At 47.8% G+C, this 20,251-nt stretch overlaps 1 protein-coding gene across 2 annotated transcripts in view; it reads right to left on the bottom strand.

The window, feature by feature from the left end:
• Nucleotides 1-17,806, bottom strand: part of USP12 (ubiquitin specific peptidase 12) — a 95,430-nt gene extending 77,624 nt beyond the window's left edge. The window contains exon 1 of one of the 2 annotated variants that reach the window (XM_058670939.1): nucleotides 17,410-17,806. In XM_058670939.1, coding sequence (XP_058526922.1) covers nucleotides 17,410-17,457 — 48 coding nt within the window. In that variant the 5' untranslated portion in view covers nucleotides 17,458-17,806. Of the gene's footprint in view, nucleotides 1-16,793; nucleotides 16,935-17,409 lie in introns of those variants that run through there. The other variant, XM_058670938.1, reaches the window with a different exon arrangement.
• Nucleotides 17,807-20,251: the final 2,445 nt, after the last annotated feature.

Raw genomic sequence — 20,251 nt, 5'->3', positions numbered from 1 at the left:
TTCCCTGCTGGTGCTTGGGAAAAGCAGACGATGGTCCGAGTGTTTGGGCCACTGCCATCCAGATGGAAGACCTGCAAGAAGCGCCCAGCTCCTGGCAAAGACCTCGCCAGCACTGGCCCTTGCAGCCATCTGGATAGTAAGCCAGCAGATATGAGATCTTTCTTTCTGTCTTTCTCTCTCTTCCTTTCTCTTTCAAAGAAATAAATCAATTTTTGTTAAAAAAAAAAAAAGTCTATTTGGTTATTCCAATAACCCAAACAAGTAACAGCCACATCTTTACATCACTTGCTGCAAATGGTATGTTAAAAATCCACTCCAGCCCTTTTTCCACTACCTCCCTTTTTCCAAAAATCCACTCCACTTCCAGCACTCAACACAGCCCAAAGGTCATATTCCCTTCAGGAATTGATTTTCCACATCTAATATAAGCAGGTTTAAAAATATGCGCACACTATAGGCGCAGGGAAACAGCCACCTCAAATGTCCACATCTTAAACCCAGAACTGGAAAGCATGCTACTTGGCAAGGGGGAATGCAAGCTGCAGGAGGATCCAAGACACTAAAACAACCATGGTGGGCAAGACCGTCTGGACTGCCCAGGTGGGCCCTGCGGAATCAGAGTGCTCGCCAGGGAAGCAGGAGGCAGAGGCCAAGAGACAAGCAGGATGTGAGGACAAGCAGACACTGCTGGCTACAGAGTCGCAACAAGGGTCAGGAGCCAAACCGTGCAGGCCACCTCTGGCCACAGGAAGGTGACCCAGACTCTGCACTGGGGCCTCCAAAAGGGACAGAGCATGGCAACATCCTGCTCCTCCTGAAGCCCCACTCTGGACTCCTGGCCTCCAGAAACATACAACAAAGTTGTGCTGTCTAAACCGTGATGATCTGTTACAGCCTCGCCTGGAAACTGATGCAGTTATTTTTTAAGCACTACAAACAAAAATAATGTACCCTAGTATCCATAAACTCTGGTAGCAGCTTAGCTCACGTAAGCACTCATATGCTTAAGAATCTGAAATAACCGTTTCGTGTTGCTATTCGCGGGGGTGGGCTTTGTGCCACAGCAGCTTAACCACTGCGTGGAATGCCTGCATCTCACGGCGGAGCTTCATCTTCAGCTTCAGGCTGCTCCACTTCCCATCCAGGTTCCAGCGAATGCACCAGAGGCAACAAGTACGTGGGGTCCACCCACCCACTCTGGACACCCAAATGAAGTTGTTGGCTACTGGCTTCCCTCTGACCCAGCACCAACAGACGGCACATTAATATCTACCATGGGGCCCAGCAGCGTGGCCTAGTGGCTAAAGTCCTCACCTTGAACGTGCTGGGATCCCATATGGACACCAGTTCTAATCCCCGCAGCTCCACTTCCCATCCAACTCCCTGCTTGTGGCCTGGGAAAGCAGTTGAGGACGGCCCAAAGCTCTGGGACCCTGCATCCAAGTGAGAGACCCGGAAGAGGTTCCTGGTTCCCAGCTTTGGATCGGCACAGCACCAGCCGTTGCGCTCACTTGGAGAGTGAATCATCGGATGGAAGATCTTCCTCTCTGTCTCTCCTCCTCTCTCTGCGTATCTGACTTTGTAACAAAATAAAAATAAATCTAAAAAAAAAAAAAAGAAAAAAAGTATCTACCATGGGCTCACACTCCCACGATTGCTCTCTTTCTCTCTTTATGTTTTGTGCTTATGAAAAGAAATATTTCCTAAAAATACAAAAGCACTTATCTCAAAACAAAATATATGAAAAATGTAAAACAGAACTGCTTTGTCTAAAAGTAGTGAAGAATTAAGATATTAATTATAATTCAGATATAATTCACATGCAACAATTTTCATTAGACTCCCTTGTGCTCATTTACCTGTAAATCACAAGGTCATTACCTACCATTCATCTACCTGTAAATCACAAACTTAAATATGGAAAAAGTTCACCTTTATTTTTAAGATTTAACCTGTTATCTAGGGCATAAAATCATTAAAATATTCTAAAACTATAAGAAACACCATACAACCTCAAATATAACAAAGAACAGCTCTACATTTACCTTAAATGTTTAAAAATATTCCTTATAAGAAAAAACTTACAATTTAAATTCTGTTTCAAACCCTAGTAACACGTTGAATGTGGGCAACTATTTGTCAGCAGCTGATAAAAAAAAAACATGAGAAGACAAACTGCAGGGGCAGTGCACAACGCAGGCACCAAGCTCACAGCGTCCACCTGACATTACAGAATAGGACACAATAGCCCGGACTGGTCAACTGCATTTCCACCACTGCCTTCCCACCCTCAAAAAAGGGGGTCCAGCATGATAGCACAGTGGTTAAAGTTCTCGCCTTGCACGCACCAGAATCCCATATGGGCGCCTGTTCTAATCCTGGTGGTCCTGCTTCCCATCGAGCTCCCTGCTTGTGGCCTGGGAAAGCAGTCGAGGACGGCCCAAAGCCGTGGGAACCTGTACCTGTGTGGGAGACCAGGAAGAGCTGGCTCTGCTATGGCTCAGCTCCAGCTGTTGCGCACGCTTGGGGAGTAAACCATCTGACAGAAGATCTTCCTCTCTGTATATCAGCCTTTCCAATAAAAATAAATAAATCTTAAAAAAAAAAAAAGCAAGAAATCTGCATGAAGCCTCCTTCCCAACAGGATACTTACAAGGTGAGTTACCACATAAGGGATGCAATCAACCAAGTGTGAGGATGAGAGAAGCCATGAGACAGAATTACTCCCTTCAACAGACAAATGATGCCCTGGTGGTGGAGGCGAAGAAGTGCTCACACTTATTGAGCAATATACGGGCCAGCATGTGTAGCGCATGACCCTACTGCACGAACATGCAGTAATACTGACTGCAATCACAGCCCTGGCTATTCCCTTCGATCAAATGTGTCCCCTAAGAAAGACACGCTGGAGTCAGACCCTCCCACCTCACCTCCGTCAAAACTCTGCAGTATAAACTTATTAAGAAACAGTCTTTACAGAGGTCTTCAAGTTGAAAGGAAGTCATTAGGGTTGATCCTAAATCCAGCATCACCTGTGTCATCAAAAGCGGTAAGTTGAACAGAAACAGACATTTATAGAGAAAAGGCAACATGAAGGTAGCACACAAGACACACCGAGGCACCCGGCATAGTAGCCTAGTGGCTAAAGTCCTCACCTTGCAACTGCCAGGATCCCACATGGGCATCAGTCCATATCCCAGCTGCTTCATTTCCTATCCAGCTCCCTGCTTGCGGCCTGGGAAAGCAGCCAAGGATGGCCCAAAGCCTTGAGACCCTGCACCCATAGGGGAGACCTGGAAGATGCTCCGATCAGCTCAGCTCCTGCCATTTCGGTCACTTGGAGAGTGAACCAGCAGATGGAAGATCTTTCTCTCTGTCTCTCCTTCCATTTGTAAATCTGACTTTCCAATAAAATAAAGAGGATGATGATACAGGGAGAATTCATGTGAACATCAAAGAATAGATGGAAAGGTCAAACAAACTTGCCAGTGGCAGCCAGCAAAGCACTGGAAGCCAGGAGAGAGGCCTAGGGAGTCTCCCTCACCTCCCCTTCATTTGGGACTCCTTGCCTCCAGGGCCGAGTTACTCATTAGAGTAAACCCCACAGTTAGGGCAATCCTAAGAAACTAACGCAACTGTTAATGAAAACAAATGTTAGTACATATATAAAACCAAGCTTTTCTACTATCATGCAGAATTAATACGCAGAATACTGAACTAGAATGAAACAACATAACTACAACATATATTTTTAAAATGCCCACTTACGTATGAGGTAAAAGGTGCAAGTTGCAAATAAACCTGGAAGTGATTCACTTGAGCGGGCGCTGAGGGGAGGGAGAGGGATACAGCACAGCAGGTAAATGTCTGGCACAACAGTTTAAGACACTGCATCCCGAATCCGAGCCCCCAGTTTCCAGGACAGACTCTGCTTCCTATTCTATACCGTGCACCCTGCAAGGCAGCAGGTGCAGTTCAAGTATTTGGGTCCCTGGCACCACATAAGAGGCTCTCAGCTTCCGCTTGGCCTGGCCCCCAAATGCAGTGGGCATTTGGGCAGGGAGCCAGTACAAGGCAGACCCTTCTCTGCCTATCTCTACATTTCAAATAAAATAAATTAAAAACACACAAAACACACAAAACAAATGCTGGCATTGCAAACATACACACACCCTAACTCCTACTAACTCACATCTCTGCTGAAAGAGCTGGTCCTCCACTTTGTAGGAAGATTGTTTTCAAACCACATAATTTTAAATACTGTCATTTATTTTAAGTTTCAAAATGCAGAAGTCAAAGAAACTATCATTTCCAAAGTAATCAAGTATCACACTATTAATAATACACTCAGTCAAGCCTGAGCAACCAACCCACTTTTGAATTCCTATTTTTGGAAGTTCTATTTATTAAATATTAAATTACTAAAGCATGTTCCTCATTTTACTTCTAAAAATGTCATATTTTAGCTGATATTACACATAGATTATTCCAGAAAATGAGACAGAAACTAATTTTTACCACACACCACTGCCTGTGTAGCAGGCACATAACTTCAGGGTTTCAGGAATGTTTTCTCATTTAACCTCTTTTCTTGGACGTGGCGTGATGGCTCAGTGGCAAAATCCTCACCTTGCAAGCACTGGGATCTTATGTAACACAGGTTTGTGTCCCAGCTGCTCCACTTCCCATCCAACTCCCTGACTGTGGCCTGGGAAAGCAGTCCAGGACGGCCCAAAGCCTTGGGAACCTTGCACCCATGTGGGAGACCTGGAAGAAGCTCTGGCTCCTGTCTTTGGATAAGCTCAGCTCCAGCCATTGAGGTCATCTGAGGAATGAACCAGTGAATGAAAGACCTGTCTGTAAATCTGCCTGCCTTTCCAATGAAAATAAATAAATCTTAATAAACCAATAAATGTCATTTCTCAAGCAGGACACACCTGTATAGCCCACCCTTCTCTCTAAAAGGCCATTAACCTGGAGAAGACCTTGTTAACTTGGCTGTCAATCAAAAAATAGCCCAACTTTTTTACATAATCCACTCTAAATTGGCCACCTAATCCTGCTGCAACTTTATGGTTGACAGGTGTGCTATCAATCTGAATTACTTAGCCCAGTAATTGTTAGATCCCTATCTATATTCCTTGGGAAAGCTAAAAATTACAAAAGTCACATTCAGTCTTACCAGTCTGCTAAGTCTTATCACAGACATAACATGCCAGAACATCACCACACAACCAGGCTCTGAGCTTGAGCTGCAGTCAGTCACTACACAGGTGGCTGTGACAGGGACGAGGGGGACAGGGCGAGGCAGTCCACCCAGGCACAAGGAAGTGAAGGGAACCTTAGGGGCTGCAGAATGCCGGGATGTCAGGAAACAGCAGGACCTGAGCAAAAAGACCTTACATACCAGCAACTGTATTTGTCAACTACACCTTAATGAGGCTAGGGAGATCATGACAAAACCAACAACACAGAGAACAAAAAAGGGGACCGATTTAGCCAGCATCTTGTTAGTTAAACAGGCAAGCAACAAGCACCGCTGTCAGGTGAACGGCAGATTCTTATAGGATTCCTTTCTGCTTTCATTTGCAAACACCCTCAAGTCAACCTTAACTGGGCTCTTGGTGGAGGAGAGGGAAGCTTCCTCCTACTAGACAAAGGAAGCTAACTAACAAATCAAAGTAGACGGCTCTTTCTAAAGAAACACTTGCAAAAAAAAAAAAAAAAGCCAGGAAAAAATAATCTAATAAACTCATACAGCAAAATCATGGCACAATTATTTTTGGTATTCTTGGGCAACTCTATCAAGCGTTCCATCTCTGATGTCCACAAATTGCTCCAGAGCTTGCTCCCCTTTACATAAAAGTCCTGACGACATCATCGTGAGGCCATCATTGGCACTACACACTCAAGGCTGCTAAAGAAGCAGTGAACACACGAGACTCCGGTTCCCTACAAGCCCAGAGAACCAAAGCTTTGGTCTTCCAGGAAGGCCTTAAAGCTGAAGCCTTCGGAACCCGGGGTCCTTCTTCACACACTCAACATCAACACACCACCTCCATCACCCTGTGTGGGTGAGAGTCCTCAAAAAGCAAGGCTGGCTACAAGGGCTCATCTGGCTAATGCTCTACTTCCAAGTGCCAGCAACCCATATGGGTGCCAGCTCATGTCTCAGCTGCTCCACTTCCCATCCAGCTCCCTGCTTGTGGCCTAGGAAAGCAGTAGAGGATGGCCCAAGGCATTGGGATCCTGCACTCATGTGGGAGACCCGGAAGAAGTTCCTGGCTCTGCATCAGCTCAGCTTCAGCTGTTGCAGCCATTTGGGGAGAGCAACTGGAAAGGTTGAAGTTGTACCTACATTTAAATCTGTATTGGAGTCTAAAAGGCACCCATACCCATTGAGACATCTATGTAGGGTTAAATGGCAGCAGGAAAACTAGAGTCAAGGGAAGGAAATAAAATCAATGATGGTTTTCTTAGGTTGCAGCAAGCCATGTTATTTAAGTATACTGGTTGCTCACTAGTTGGAAAGCACCAATACTTAAATGTGTTTAGTGTGGTTGTGTCTATAGTATTTTGGAGTTGGGCTTTAAGTATTTTCATACAGCTGAATGTTAGATAGCACATTATAACATTATAACAGAACACAAGAGTTTTTAAATAAATCCTGTAAATGGTGACTAAAAAAAAAAAGGGGGGGGGGGGCCCAGCACAATAGTGTAATGGTTAAGGTCCTCGCCTTGAACGCGCTGGGATCCCATATGAGTGCTGGTTCTAATCCCGGTAGCTCCACTTTCCATCAGACGGAAGATCTTCATCTCTCCTCCACTCTGTACATCTGCCTTTCCAATAAAAACTTTAAAAAAAAAAAAAGATCTTTCTGTCTTGCCTTCTACCAACCTGATCTGCCTTTCCAATAAAAATAAATAAATCTTTGCCACAATGGCAAAGAAAAACTGGAGGTAAGCACCTAGACAACCAGTGGGAGTAACTCCACGGGGTTAAACACACTGCTTTCAACAAGTCAAGTGGTCACATTCTCCTTCCCACAAAAGAGGGTAATGGCTACCTCTTTCGAGAAAAATAATCATAGGCAAAGCAATCCAGCGGCTCATCGGTGGACTCGCCAGATAGAAACACATTTTCCATTCCAAAGAAGAGCAGGCTTTTATTTTTCACTATTTCCCGCCTCTCGACCTTTACTGCTAACTTCACATGTGCCTGGATAGGTTCTTTCTAAGCAGCAGCAGCTCTCGGCTGAGACATACCGGAAAGCCCTAAGTTAGACCACTACTGCGGACACAGTGTATTCACTACATTTTCAGACCTTCAGAAAGAATGTTACCAGCACACAGAGTAACAGAGTTTGCCAGTAGGTAGCAGCTGCCAGGAGCAGCTAACCACTTCCTCACAGCACAACTTGGCAAAGAACTGTATGTCAATGATCCCACATGCCTTATTAAAACAAATTTTAAAAGCAACAACGCAGTGAGCTATAAATTTCCAACACAGTGGAGAAAGGGGGAGGGGGCCAGATCTTCTCTTGAAAAAGGTCACCAAAAGTTTGCATATCAATGACCAGTGCCTCCTAGAAGACGAATCATTAAAACACACATATTCAGACTCTGAAAGGACCCCAGTTTGTCAAAGGTAACCTGGGAGCCTTACTGTAGATCCCTGTAGCCCCTGACACCTGACCAGATCACACATACTTTCCTCGCGACACCCTGTGCGCACCAGTAAGGACGGCATGGATTTTAACATGCATTCATAACACAGGAGACTCTCACTTGGGTCATCTTGTTGGATCTACTGGGAAATTACTATTCTAGTTCACTGTTGGCTTAACAGCCCAGAGGCCTTTCTGCTGTTTTAGGTTTACTAAGCCATGGCTTCCTGGGGAATGGTTTTGGCAGCTCCAGATGCCTGCTCGCCTCTGGCTCCGACAATGCAGGTTGCCCTGGGTGGGGCTGGTGGGCTGGGAGCGTTCTCCCTGAGCCCAGGGGCCTTCCCCTTCAGCTTCCTTCCAGCCCTGATTATTTTCCTTCACACGTTTCAGGAAGCTGTCCAGGCTCAATTCGCATATTCATTCTCTTGGTGAAACTCTTGCTCTTAACTTGTTGTTCACAGCAATGCCAAAAGCCTGCTGGCCGCACACTTACGGGCATTCCTTTTCCAACAGCAGCACATTCCCTTGGTATCTTGCAGATGGGCATGTAAGGAACAACTTGAGGTTTTCTAAACAGCCTGGAGAGAAGTCAGATGTGCCTCTCCTCTTTCTGTGTTTGTCATCTTGGCAAAAAGGACAACAGTGTAGAATACACACACAGCTGAACTCTGCAACACCCTGGTTTGAAGACATCCTACCGCTGACAGTCAAGAAAGCTGCACTCCCTCCCAGGTAGATGCCTGCTTCCCATTTTGCCAGTCAGGCTAAAACGAACTACCCTAACTCAGAATGGACTTTCCAGGTGACGGGTTGAGAAAAGACTACTATGTCTTCTAAAACAGGCAAAGAACTAAGAAACTGAATATTTGCAAAATGGTTCAGACAGCAATCTAAGCAGTGTGGTGACGGCACGCAGCTCCTGCTAACAGCCTCGTCCTTACGCTCAACCCCAGGAAGACTCCTTGCTCAGCAGTGCCTTGTTCTCAGCCCAATCAGCTCCTTCACTGGGAAGAGAAGTCTACCTCTCTCTGATCTGTCTCCACCTCATCTTGCTCTCCTGGATGCCACTTTTTCTTGGCATCCTGTCTTGCCTATTTTCCTGTCCTCAGATTCTGAATAATAAGGTTTAACTCTGAATAATAGGGTTTAAATTTCTGCTTGTTTCAAAGTCAGAAAATTCATTCTCATGTGAATGTATACCTTCGTTATTTGTAACATGTCTATAATTTTAAATTTTCTAACAGTGGTTGTTCTGTTGGCTCCTAAACAAGAGTGAGGCCCTTAACAAGTTTCAACTACCCACTGAATAATAACCCTTCTATCTCACCCATCTTATTATCTCACCTTTAAAAAAAGAAAAAATACAAGTAGGGGCCAGCACAGCAGCTCAACAGGCTAATCTTCAGCCTGCAGCACCAGCATTCTAAATGCCGATTCATAACCAGGCAGCTCCACTTCCATCCAGCTCCCTGCTTGTGGCCTGGGAAAGCAGTAGAGGACGGCCCAAAGCCTTGGGACCCTGCACCCGTGTGGGAGACCTGGACAAGGTTCCTGGCTCCTGGCTTCAGATCAGCTCAGCTCCGGTAATTCAACATTGAGAGTGAACCAGCAGATGGAAAATCTCTCTCTCATTCTCCTTCTCTCTATAAATCTGTCTTTCAAATTGTATATATTTGTGTGTGTATATGTATATATGTATATAATTAATATATTATAAATTAATACATAAACTTTAAATTATCAATGTGATTTACCAAGATATTTTTAGCAATTGCATTGCTTTTTATATGCCCAATATTTTCCTCTGCTTTTACATTTCTTTGGGCTTAATGATGATTTGGATGAGTCAATCACTCTGCAGCCTTCTCTCTCACAGATCCTTCCCATGCCACACCTCCCACACCTCCGAGGAGTAGCACAGGTGGGTCCCCCTCCCTTCCTGACTATATAATAAATGACTGCTCATTTTGCAAAGTTCCAGTCTGCCCTGTGCAGCTTTTTCCGGATGCCTTCTCTCTCTCAGAAATGACAGCTTTTTCTTTCAAATCTGTTTACCTTTACTTACACTAAATTCAAAAACATCTTCTAGCACTCCACTATGGTACATGTCCTGAACAGCACAGAGAGTTGCTCCCCGGCCTGCTGCCATCAGGTCACACACAAATGGTCTGAGAGAATGCCACCAAATTCACGGACAAATGGAATTAAAAGACAATCCTACAGCAAAACAAAAAATTCTGAATCCATGATTTTTGTTTTCTTAAAGAATGCTTTTTTTTTAATTAAAAGACAGAGAAAAGGAAGAGACAAAAATCCTTCATCTACTGGTTCACTCCCCAGAAGGCTGCAATGACCAGAGATAAACCAATCCAAAGCCAGGAGTCAGGTGATTCTTCCATGGTTACAGGAACTCGAGCACTTGAGCCATCTTCAGGTGGTCACCCAGGCCATAAGCAGGTAGCTGGGTCAAAAGTGGAACATCCGGGACATGAATCAGCACTCATATGGAATGCTGGCACTGCAAGCAAAGCATTACTCAGCTATGACACTGCACTGGCTCCAAATATTTTTGGAACACTCATTTTTCATCAACTCTTCGAAAGCTCTGCAGACAGTGTCTGTATGGGCCCAAGGTTACACAAGAAAGGCTGTTCTCACCCAGATGCCACGGCAGGGTCTCTGATCAGCACAACTGCCACCCTTTTAGGACACACCAGTGGAGCAGCTCCTTAAGACCAGAGCCTATCAGTCACCTCTGTACGCTCAGTCCCCACATACACACTGTATCTCTTGAAAGCATTTAGTTTCCAAGGAAAAAAAAAGTCATCCCTCACTCAAAGAAAAATACGCGTACTTTAAAAAAAAGGGCACTTTCTTTTCCTGGCATGAAAAATGTCCCATTACCAACAACAACAGTCCACCTCTACTGAGAGCGGCTGCACAAGCAGGGACAGGCTGCTCGCTGCCCCTTCAAGAACGGCTGTCAGTTCTCGCTAGAACAAACACCCACATCTTGTTTTAAGCTGGAAGTAAATGACTGGCAGGTGGCTTTGAACACAAGGATTACTGCAGGAGACACCACGCAAGCTTACACATCACTCTAGACAGGACACACTTTCAAGAAATAAACATCTTTCTGGCAGAAGAGCACACACCGGCGAGCACCCCACGTCCTCGGGTTCTGCACTCCACATACCCCATCCATACCACCACTTGGATCTTCTTCAGCACACGTGTGAAAACGAAGACTCAATGGCCTTTCCTCCAACACAAATTAAAGTGACATGCTCATATCCTTCTAATACAAGTTCTGAGCACGAGACACTAAATGATCCAATTCTATATAAATGCACACACACACGTATGTGTGTGTATTTTGACCAATACAAGCTCTCTGGAAACTTTGTGACCCAACAACCTATGAATTCTGATGTCATGCATGTACGCATTTCTTCTAATACTTCCAAGTAGTGTGGATGGGAAGGTGTTCAACCAAGCCACATCTCATACTGGAGAACCTGGATTCCACACCCAGCTCTCACTCCTGACTCTCGCTTTGTCCTAAAGCAGACCGTGGGAGGCAGTGGTGCTGCTTCAAGTAGCTGGGTCCCAGTCACCCAGGAGAGCGATCTAGATTGAGTCCCAGGCTCCTGGCACCAGGCCAGCCAGACCCAGCCCAACTCCAAGCATTACAGCCATTTGGAGAGTGAACCAGCAAACGAGAGCTCCTCCCTCCCTCTCCCTCTTTCTCTCTCAAACTAACTCATTCATTTTCTTAAGAGTATGAAGGGAGGAGGGAGAACAAGAATCACAGTGGCTCAACAGGTTAATCCTCTACCTGCAGGCATCAGCATCCCCACATGGGCGCCAGTTTGTGTCCTGGCTACTCTGTTTCCCATCCAGCTGCTTACTTACAGCCTGGAAGGGCAGCAGAGGATGGTCCAAGTCCTTGGAACTCTACACCCATGTGGGAGACCCAGAAGAAGCTCCTGGCTCCAGTCTGGCTCAGCTGCCAGTGAAGCAGCAGATCAAAGATCTCTCTGTCTCTCCTTCTCTCTATAAATACACCTTTCCAATAAAAATGAATAAGTCTTTAAAAAAATTACTGGGGGGATATGTTTACACAATCCTCTTCCAGCACACTGGAGAAAGAGCAGGGATGATAAGTGCACTGTCAGGCAAGCAGAGAGATTACTGCAGCAAAGGGGGCATTCAGGAATCAAGCTAAATAACCGGTCTCAGTAAACAAGAAAATGCAAAAGGGAATAAGGCCTGAAGTTACCTTCAATACATACCTTGTTCTAATGACAAAAAGCTGGTGTGCTTTCCCCTGAAATAGTAATCCCAATTTGTCTAAACCTCTAAAACATATCTGAGAATGTTACAAGTTAAATCAGCTATTTTTGTTCCCAGACAAAATGAACAGAATCTTTTTCAGACTATTCCAAAAACGAAAAAATTCACTAACCTAATTAATTTTTTAATAAAGATCAAGTTTTTATTTCAAAGGCAGTTTTACAGAGAGAGAAGAGAACAGAGAGAGATGCTCCATCCACTGGTTCACTCCCCAAATGGCCACGAAGGCCATAGTTGGGCCGGTCCTAAGCCAACAGCATGTCACCTCCTCCAAGTCTCCCACATAGGTGCAGGTATCCAAGGGCTTGGACCATCTTCCATTGCTTTCCCAGGCACATTAACAGAAAGCTGGACAGAAGCAGAGCAGCCAGGACTCAAGCCAGCGCCCACATGCAATGCCAGCACCACAGGTGGAGGCTTAGCCTACTATACCACTGCACGGGCACTCGATCAACTTAATTTCAAAATAAAGTATGCTTTCTCAGAAGCATGCACTACTAATAAACTAATGTGGGTTTTTTGTTTTACATTTATGTGAGAGACAACAAGCCCCCATTCAAGTTTTACTTCCCCAAATGCCGAGACAGTGGGGAGCCAAGAACCCAATCCAGGTCTATAATATGGAGGACAGGAGCCCAGTTAGAGAAGTCCCAGTCACTGTTACCCCCAGGGTCTGCATGAGCAGGAAGCCAGAACCAGGAGAGAGAGGTGACATGCCAACATGTCCTACATGTCAGTTCCTACACTAGTGCTCCTAGGATGACATGAACTGATATAACTGTGTATCACAAAACACATTTCAATTCTGGTCACGATTTACTGAACTAACGGATCAGCAGTGAACGCCACCGGTTTCAAAGGGGAGAAAAACAAATCACTTCAGAGGAGCAGCCAACAGGACGGAGTCATTACCACGGCGAGTCCTGTGAACTGCAAGTTCAGTCACACTCCGAGAGGTAAATCAGTGCAGAATCTTACAAACAGGAACCGAATGATTTGTACTGCTAGTGGCAAAGAGAAGGATAACAAGAACTGTGACTAGCCATGAGGGTGTGACTACAAGAGGTAAATGCTATCGCTAACCTTCAGCAAATGCTCTCAAAATTAGAAAAATATGTTCAGATTGCAATTCTCCATCATTTTTCAAAAAGAAACAAGCCAACTAGACATAATTAAATCAAATCTAATTCCGTGTTCTTTATATTATCTAAAACATTAGAGCTCCCAAAATGAGGACAATGACATCAATAACCATTCATAAAATCTCAAAGGAGCAGAGAATATCCAATTTCAGCTTTACAAGGAAACAACACTGTAGCACGATTTACTAACGACATCTAGTTCAACACCTCTCACTCTACTTCAACAGAGAAATCAAATCTGAAGGTTTTTAAGAGGTTTTCCCCACATACACATTCCCTGAGATAAATAAATGCCAAACAATGAAACAGAATAAATTATCTCCCTTAAACTACCCTCTAAGAATCACTAAGTTGTGAGGCCAACACCGGGGCATAGTAAGTTTAGCTGCCACCTTCAGTACAGGCATCTCACACTGCAGCGCTGCTTTCAGTCCTGTTAATGCTTCCAAACCAGCTCCTCGCAACGCACCTGGGAAAGCCACAGAAGGTGGCCAGAGTGCAAGACCCAGACAGAGTTCCAGTCTCTGGGCTTCCGCACGGCCCAGGCCCAGCTGTTGTGGACATGAGGGGAATCAACCAGGAAACAGAAGTGTTCTCTGTCTCTGTTTTGCAAGTTAAGTAAATATATTTTAAAAAGCAAATCATGAAATGCATGACTTGTCATTGACCTAGTTAGTATGTGCCTTACTAGCAATCTTGTTTATAGAATCAAACTCTGTAGGTTTATCTTGAAATTCAACTGATCTTAAAACTTTAAAAGATTTGATTCACTTACTTGAAAGGCAGGGTGACACAGAGAGGTCTTCCAACCACTCTTTCACTTCTCAGGGGTTGCTTAGCAGGAACTCCATGCATCCCCCACACACAGTGGCAACCGCCACCTGCAGCTTCCCAGGATGCGCATCAGCAGGGAGCTGGATGGGAAGTGGAGACAAGCAGCAGGTGTCCCAAGCAGCAGCTCTTGCCCGATACACCACCACACCCGCCTCCATTTAGTCATTTATTCATTTAGGAGGGATAGTTATTGGGGCGGGAGGGGAACAATTCAAACCTGTCTCAATGGAATAAGCTCCTTTATCTTTTTTAATAAAGTAAATATGCGTTGAGAGGCGAATACTGATCTTTTGGCTATCTTAGAGCTTATCTAGTTTCCAGATTTTCTAGCGGCACAGTGATACCACAGTCAGACCTTAGAGTAGGTAGCACCTGCTCCCTGCAATCAGCTGTAACAGACCAGCGGGACCAGCCCCCAACCTCCACCTCAGCAGCTCCAAACCACAGCCCGCCCAGGGAGACTCTGCCCCTTCCCACTGCCTCACCATTACTAAACACAATATGGGATATTAGACAGTTACTGTGGGACAGGCCCAGAAGTTTTAAATCACTTTAGAGGCAAAACCAACACCATGCGATACAGAAAATGTTGTTATTTCACGGACAAACAAAAAGAAGCCTTTCCAGAGAGGCCATCAGAAATCCATTCAAGGCAATCACTCTAAGTGTAATCAACTCATTAGAGTCAGACTATAATACTAACTTAAGAAAAACCGGCTTCTACTAATTTTCACAAATCAGAAAAACAGCCCTGATCTACTAAGACCTATCTGAGAGGCTGGCTTCTAACACACCTACTCAACCCAGTCCAATCATGGCCTTGAAGACTTTTCTGGGTGCCACATTCTGACAAATGCGAGAATTACATAGACTTCAGGATTTGGAAAATACAGTTTCAACTCATCCTAAGAGCTTTCCCAACTGCTGCCTCTCTGAGAACTCACCTTCCCTCCAAGGCCAGCTTTTCTGCTCTAAGCCACTGCACACACACTGGCTTACCACGGCTTAACCAAACCCACTCCTGAATACATTCGTATGACTTTGAGAAACTTTTACTATACACACAAGTTCCTGTGCTCAGGAGCTGGTCACGCTACAAAAACAAATGACAGTGCTGCTCCTTAAAGCCCTCACAACCAAGCAGGAGATAAGGAAAACTTGAAAACACAGTAAGTATGGTCTAAGCGCTGCTGAGATTACAAAAACTCACTGTGAAATTATATGAGGAAGCATGGGGGCGTGGGCAGCGTGGGATGGGGCAGGCTCACTCAGGGAAGGCTACCCAAGGGACAGGCAGGAACTTGCCAGACAAGGACAGGCCAGGGTGCACCAAGCCTGGCCTGAGAGGTAAAGAACGTGGCCGTTTCGGATGTTCAACCCTGTCATTTCTCACAAGAGGGCTTGGCAATTGTATTGAAAGCATAAATAGAAACTATTATGAGATATTTAGCACTATTTGGGAAGCCACCAGAATGCATTCAAAGCTGAACCCCGACACACCCAATTTTAATAGTACCTTTGGAACCACCTCCCTTGGGCAGGCAAGACATCCTGCCAACCATGAACACACTAATATGCAATTAATGCACTGGGGTGGACGCGCTGGAAAAAGCCTGCCGGTCTATCACGCTTGCCATCAGAATCCCACTTGGGCCATGCATGACCTTCCACACCTGCACCTCCTTTCCTCTGACGGGATTTCAGCAAGTCCACGCACACAACTGTTCCTCCCAATAGTATCGTCTCCCTCAATTAGAAGAAAGCAATCATGAAAGCAGAAACTATAACTGCAGTACTGACAACTCTCAGCACAGAATGAACGCTAAAGAAACCCTAGACTTTGGCAATGAACTCTGGCCCCACAAGGTGTGTCACTTGGCAGTTAGGGCAAATTATCGCGGTAAGGCTAATGATCGCATTCACTTTGAAATCACCGGGATAGGAACTGGTCTATCTAAACACGGTCAGTCCACAACAAACCTCGGAAATGGTTTTAACCGAGTCCCTGACATGTAAATCTTGAGCAAGAAAACACACGCCCATTTGGGGAAAGGGATTCTTCAATGACTCATTCTTCCACAGGACTCTTACCCGGTAGATTTTTAAGCCCACCTGATCCCGGCCATTTTTTTTCCTCCAGCCGGTTCCTCAACAGGCAGTAGAGAAAGCTGCCTCTAGAACATCTTTGGCAATCACACTGACCATCCTTCCCAGAGATTAGGCATTATGTTGCTTGAAGAATCTCTTTACGCACGAAAAAGGCGCTAGTGAGCTCAGAAACACAAGCTTTCACGAGTCTTCGAGACCAGTCACGTCCAAGCTCACGTCGCAAAGAGCAACTTTTTCTTTTCGGTGATGACTCATAAATCATGATCCCTACATATTAGCTCCTAAGGAGCGAATGAAAGGAAGTTGCCCCATCACGTGGAAAAATGCGGTCCTTAGGGCCAAGCACAAAAACACCCCACGTTTTAAACGTATCCACACGCTCTGCTTCAATGGAGACTTTCAGCATTAACACTTCTTTCCCCCACCCCCTTAAAGCCTTAAAAAAAAAAAAAACCCTTAAGAAAAACAAGCCCCAGGGCCCTGGCTAGTCGGTCCCTGCAACAGACACAACACCGCAAAGCCACGTCCAGATGTGCCTGGGGTATTAAAGTAAACAAATGACAGCAAAGCGGCTTTCCTCCGTTGAACGTGGATGCCCGGGGACAAGATTGCCACCTGGACACATGTTGGAAACGGCGTTCCTCTCAGAGTAGAAAATGGAGAGGATCTCGACAGCCACTTACTGCAAGTTTCCACACACACGGCTGCCCCTGGCACGGGGTCGCACACACCCGGCCTGGTCCCGAGGAGCCGGGAGGAAACCTGCACTTGACTTCCGTCCTCTCCCCGGCAGCCGCCAACCTGCCCATCCCGGCCGGACGAGACCCTTCCTTCCTGCCCGCAGACCCCCCGCCCCCGCTGCGGACGCCCTGTCCGTTCCGCGTCCGGCCAGACGGAAATGCAGACGCCGCTGCCCCGCGCGGCCCTGGCCCCTGCGACCCCTCGCCCACGGCCCCCGCTCGCGCCCACCCCACGCGCCCCCACAGGCCGGTGGAGCTCCGCCGAGAGAGACCAAGGCAGGCTCGCCAAGGCCGGGGTTCGCCTCCCAGCTCCGTCCAGCGCCCTCGCCAGCATGCCCCCCGCACCGCCCCAACCCTGACCCTTGCCGTGGGCGCCTCCCCTCCCCGGCCGTGGGGGCCGCGGATCACCCGCGCGCTGGCCAACCGCCCCCGCCCGGGCCGCCGACCCCGCGCCAGGCCCCGCGGGCGGCACGACGAGGGCCGGAGAGGCAAGGGCCGCCCGCTCGCCGGCCTGAGGAGGGGTCCCGGGCCGCCTGCGCCGCCCTCCCGCCGCACCTACCATGGTACAGATGGAGGCGAATTTGGAGACTGTCATTAGGATTTCCATCCGCCCAGCGCCATCTTCCACCCAATCACAGCGGCGGCGGCGGCGGGCGGGGGAGAAGGGAAGCCGGGCCGCCCGCTCGCACCGCAGCCCGCGCGGGCGGACCCCGAGCCACCGCGGACCCACGCACCGAGCCTCGCCGGGCCGCTCGGAGCCGTCGTCGCCGCCGGCGCTCAGGCACTCCCGGCCTCGGGCCCCAGCCCCCGCCTGCCGGCCGCCCGCCCGCCCCCGGCTCCGCCCCGGCGCAGGGCGCAGCCGCTGCCTCCGGGCCCGCGCCTGCCCGCCAAGCCTCCCGCCGCACACCCCGCCCAGCGCGCTCGCTCGGGCAGCGGGCTCCGCTGAGGCCCTAATGCCCGGCAGCTGCGCGGCCCGGCGGCGCCGCCCCGCCCGCTCCCGCGCTTCCCCACGCGCGGCCCCGGCGCTCCAGCAGCGCGCGCCCGGAGGCCTCCGGCCCACAGCCCCACCCCACCCCACGCGCGCGCGCGCGCGCGGCCGAGGGGGCGGAACCGAGGGCGGGCGCGCCTGCTGCCCGCCTCCCGCGCGGTCCTGGAGCCTGCGTGCCGCGGAAGCCCAAAGTGCGGGAGCCGCGCTGGGTGGAGGCGGTCTTTGGGGTGAATCCAGGAGGGGAGTGACCCGACGCTCCCTGGGGAGCGCCGGCGCGGGGTCAGCTAACTCCGCTGCACGACTCTGGAGAGAAGGACGGAACGTTCTGGGTGCAGAAGGGAGGAAAGCCATGGTGAAGCTCTCCCAGGGTTACGGTCCAAGCACTAGGTTTGCTTCCTTTTACCTAATGTGGGTGATCTACCTGAGTGTAGCATCGAAGCTTAGAAAAACTAAATACATTCTAAAATGAAGGGAAAAAACGAGGCAATAAAGTATGTTTAAGTCTGCATTAAAGGGGTAAGATAAGTAAATGCTGGCGGAGAAGAGAGCGAATCCCGCCTCTCTCCCTGCCCACCTGTTGGCTGTATATTTGGAGTATGTTTCTAGTCATGGGCCCCCTGAGTCGCCAGGTGGATCTCAGCGCAGCGGCGTTGCTGATGTCACAGGACCAGGGGGCAAGCCCAGCTGCCCCCAGAACACTAGCTGTATGAGTTGGTGGGATGAGCACTCCTTTTTTTCTGCTTTAAGGAAACTCATGCTTGTACCCAGCTCTCGGGTGTGTGGCAGCTCGCTTTTCTTTTCTCCCATTTTAAGGAAGTGCCTGTATGGGGTCAGATGACTGTGTGTGATTGTTTTTCCACCAGCGTGTGAACTAGTTATGGGGTGCCTTCCTGGGGCTCCTGTATTTCAGAGGGGCTAAGGGCCTGAATTCAGGCAGAGCTCTAAAATTAGGTGTAGGTTCGAAGCATTCAGAAAACCAACGCAAAGAAGACTAAATTCAGATGGAAAAAAAGTAAGATTTCTGCTCTGTGAAGACTGTTTCCATAGTGACTCCATTACAAGCTTGCTTTGGGGGGGAATCATGCAAATGGGATGTAGTCTCGCTGTAGCCGGCCTGGCTCTTCCCAGTGCCTTGCCTTCCAGTGCAGAAGCCAGGACCACTCCCTCTGTGCCCCCATGCCAAGCCAATGCGCAAGTGCATTCAGGTCTGTGCACCCATCAAGCTGAGGACAGATGCCAAGAGGCCAGTATGTTCCCTCTTAAGCCTGTAGGGCCTGCTTGGGTGTAGTACCAGTGCCTCTGCCCCCCAGGACAGCTCAGGGGGATGCCTTAATTCCTAGAGAAATGTCATGGGACGTCACTACAGAGCCTCCCAGTGCTTTGTCTGCCCAATCTCAGCCGGGCACTTAGTGGGGTTTTGTGTCTTAGGCACCATTCCCTTCCCCCCAGATGAGTGGGGAGGGCTGTTTTGACATTGATTAACAGGGGAATAAATGTAGCTAAAACTCCACACATGGCCTTGGCACCCAGAGTTTGGGGTTTAGAACACAGTGTTTACCTGAAGCTGGTGCAGTTTTTACAAAAGATCTTGTGCCTAGCAAAAGATGAATCCATGTACGACTGGCCCTCCTGGATGCATGAGCTATGAAAGAGACCCAGGTACCTTGTGGGAACTAAGCCAGAAAATAAGCTAGGGCTGAGGCCCATCCATTTGAACATCCCAGTGTTGCAGGATGGTTTCACTCCTTTATACAACCTTGCACTCTCCAGTTCCTGAAAAGCCACCTCCGAGGCTCAGAGCATGCATTTCTTCTCTCCCTGAAGGCACAGGGGCTCACACCAGCTCATCAAAAACAATGATGCTTTGCTTATAAAAAGGAAAGGAAGTGGCCAGGAAGGGAAAAGGGGATAGGGGGTGAGACATCATGTTGGCAGATAGCAAGGACTATTTTATAGGCACTTTATCCAGCCTTCATAGTAACCCAGGGGAACAGGTAATGTGATTATACCCACTTTCTAGACAAAGAAACTGAGGGATGTGGATAACATACCTAAAGTTACACACCTAGTAAGTAATTAAACCAGGATTTGGAACTGAATTCAGAAACCATGCTTTGCCTGCTGTACTGAGCCAGCTTGTAGATATGTAAGTAAGCAGTAAACAGTGTTAGAGAGAGGGAGAGACAGAGAAGTCTTTCGTCTATTGGTTCACTCCTCCCAAATGAACACAACAGCCAGGATAGGCCAGACCAAAGCCAGGAGTCTAAAACTCCATCTGGATCTCCCATGTGGTGGTAAGGGACCCAAATGCTTGGGCAGTCTTCCCAGGCACGTTAGCAGGAAGCTGGATTAGAAGCACAGCAGCTGCAAGTCAAATTGTCACCCGAGGATGCGGCTTTTCAGGCAGCAGCTT

Source organism: Ochotona princeps, chromosome 12, assembly GCF_030435755.1.
Source record: "Ochotona princeps isolate mOchPri1 chromosome 12, mOchPri1.hap1, whole genome shotgun sequence".
Classification (NCBI taxonomy): Eukaryota; Metazoa; Chordata; class Mammalia; order Lagomorpha; family Ochotonidae; genus Ochotona; species Ochotona princeps.
Note: the sequence above shows the minus strand (reverse complement) of the source record. Positions and strands in the feature narration are given on the sequence as shown.